General features: G+C 36.4%; 1 protein-coding gene across 1 annotated transcript; it reads left to right on the top strand.

Annotated features, from left to right (window-relative positions):
- Nucleotides 1-317: 317 nt before the first annotated feature.
- Nucleotides 318-797, top strand: LOC142170426 (uncharacterized). The gene has a single exon (XM_075232331.1). The coding sequence runs from the start codon at nucleotides 318-320 to the stop codon at nucleotides 795-797; it is 480 nt and encodes a 159-aa protein (XP_075088432.1).
- The last annotated feature ends 1572 nt before the right edge of the window (nucleotides 798-2369 follow it).

The following is a 2369-nucleotide window of genomic DNA, read 5'->3' as shown; positions in this document are numbered from 1 at the left end:
CCATTCACTATTTTGCACCTTTGGCTCAATAGGAATAACAACTCTTTTAACAATCATGCAGTCAACTATCGCTAGATATGGTTATCATGTGCTGCAAAGAATTAAAATATTGCAAAAAGTCCCCCAGCTACACCCCTCCAACTACAACTATTTCAATAAAATGGCTCCCGCCCAAAAAAAATTCCCTTAAACTCAACATCGATGGTGCTTTCAAGGGTAAATATTAGAAAGGGGGAATCAGCGGAATCTTTAGAAATAATCATGGGACTGGATTTTGGGGGTTTTGCACCTCAGTCGTTGCCTACACCCCTGCTTATATGGAGCTGCTATCTCTCAAGACTGGACTACAATTAGCCTGTGAAAGAAACCTTTTAAATTTAGAAATTGAAACTGATGGTACGGATATCATTCGCCTACTTGATGGAGATACTTGTTCAATATATTCTAACTTGATTACGGAGTGTAGGTCATTACTGAAGAAACTGGAGAATCCACCGATCCAGCATAACTTCAGGGAGGGAAATAAAGTTGCTCACTTTTTGGCCACCCAGGGATCTAAGCAAGCAAACAATAGCCCACTGTCTCTTTTGGAACAACCGCCGAATGCCTTTTTGAAAATAGTCCATGACGACAAGATTGGCTCTACTAAATCTAGGCTTGTATCTAGTACTGTATTTACTAACTTAGTTGAACTTGGGAACTCTTTTGTACCTTGCAATCTAAATGTAAACATCACGGTGGCGGCATCTACTGATGAGCCCAATGGGATTCTTGCTTTATGTAATAGAATTAGTTAATGAATAAAATTTTTGCATTTCTACCAAAAATATGTTATGATCCGGAGGTCGTATGTTACACCCTATGTTTTCGTACGTAAAAGTATGCCATAAGCAAATTGGTGAAAGCTCGGAAATGAGATATTACATTTCGCATTTTTCGTACGTTAAAGTTTCATCGTAAGTTAATCGACGTAAGTTTGGAAATGAGATTTCCTTGAGGTTATAAGCATTTTATGCTATTTCAAACAAGTAATGAGTAAATTCGTGAAGGTGAGAAGGTAAGCAAATCGAAGAAAAAGAATTTCGTCGAAGTATGGTATTTTGGGATAAAATACGGCCCGAGCTAAAATATCCGGTATTTATTGACTAGTACCATATAAGATACCTCATGGCCATGGTAGTAAGGTGTATAAAATGTATTAAAAGTGAGTATCATTTTATGTAATTTGAGATAATTCTTAAGTATGTGGGTAATTGATTAATTATTAACTAGGGGAGAATTACCAAGTTAATAAAAAAATGGTAATTACCTAATATATTTTGGATAAGTCTTGAAGATTTACGTGGCAGAAACAGATCTTATATGTGATGACTCATAGTTCACTTGGAAAAGGTGGCATTATCATTTTGGGTGGAGAAGTGTTATCAAAGATCTAGAAAAAGTGTACGGTCATTTTCATTCTTGAAAATAAGCATCTCATTCTTTTTTAGTAATATGATTCATGAATTTTAATGTAAGATGCTAAGATTTGCAAAGTGATCAAAACTTCGAAGCGTAAGATTTTGCAATTCTAAAGGTGTGCGGTGCAATCTTTCTCAAGAATATCAATACGGATTTTTCCTACTCCGATCTTGCCGTTACATGTTGTAGCAATCAACGGGTGTTAAAGGAATTGTCAAGAGAATTGGTTTAGGTATGTTAAGGCTATCCCTTTTTTATTTTTGGCATGATCCATGCGATACAAACAAAACGCGCAAATGCACAACTTACATAAATGACTCTATTCATAGAAATATTAGAGAATCCTATGTTCTTGATTTCCCATGTATCTCATTATTCTATCATCTGTTCAGAGGTCTCAAAAAATACGTAAGTTGATAAAGTTTGCTTCATGATATTAATCAAAGTCATAATGGTCTTATGACATTCCGAAAGATTTTATTGACGTACTTCTCATGCATTACATTCATTTATACATGTACATTGACCCATGACCAGATGGCGCCACCTGATCAGCTGGTATACATTGATGATTTTGCCCACAGTGGCCGGGATGATATGATGGGATGCCCTCAGAGGCCTGATGATGTTATGAAGCATGTACCTATGCACGACATAACACTCATACGCATATTCATGACACTATAAGTATTTCATGATTTACAGAATTATACAGACTTACAGGTTGAGTCATTTACTCTATATTTCTTCTATGTTTGTTAAGTACTTATTTATGTGCCTTACATACTCGATACATTATTCGTACTTACGTACCATTTTGCCTGGGGATGCTGTATTTCATGCCCGCAGGTCCCGATAGACAGGTTGAGAGACCTCCAAGTAGGCTATCAGTTCAGCGGAAGATGTTG

The sequence above is a fragment of the Nicotiana tabacum genome, chromosome 16 (genome assembly GCF_000715075.1).
Source record: "Nicotiana tabacum cultivar K326 chromosome 16, ASM71507v2, whole genome shotgun sequence".
Taxonomy (NCBI): domain Eukaryota; kingdom Viridiplantae; phylum Streptophyta; class Magnoliopsida; order Solanales; family Solanaceae; genus Nicotiana; species Nicotiana tabacum.
This window is presented reverse-complemented; position numbering and strand designations above follow the sequence as displayed.

Excerpts from the sequence above, each read along its gene's own strand:
- LOC142170426 (XM_075232331.1), top strand. The coding sequence starts at position 318 with ATGGAGCTGCTATCTCTCAAGACTGGACTACAATTAGCCTGTGAAAGA.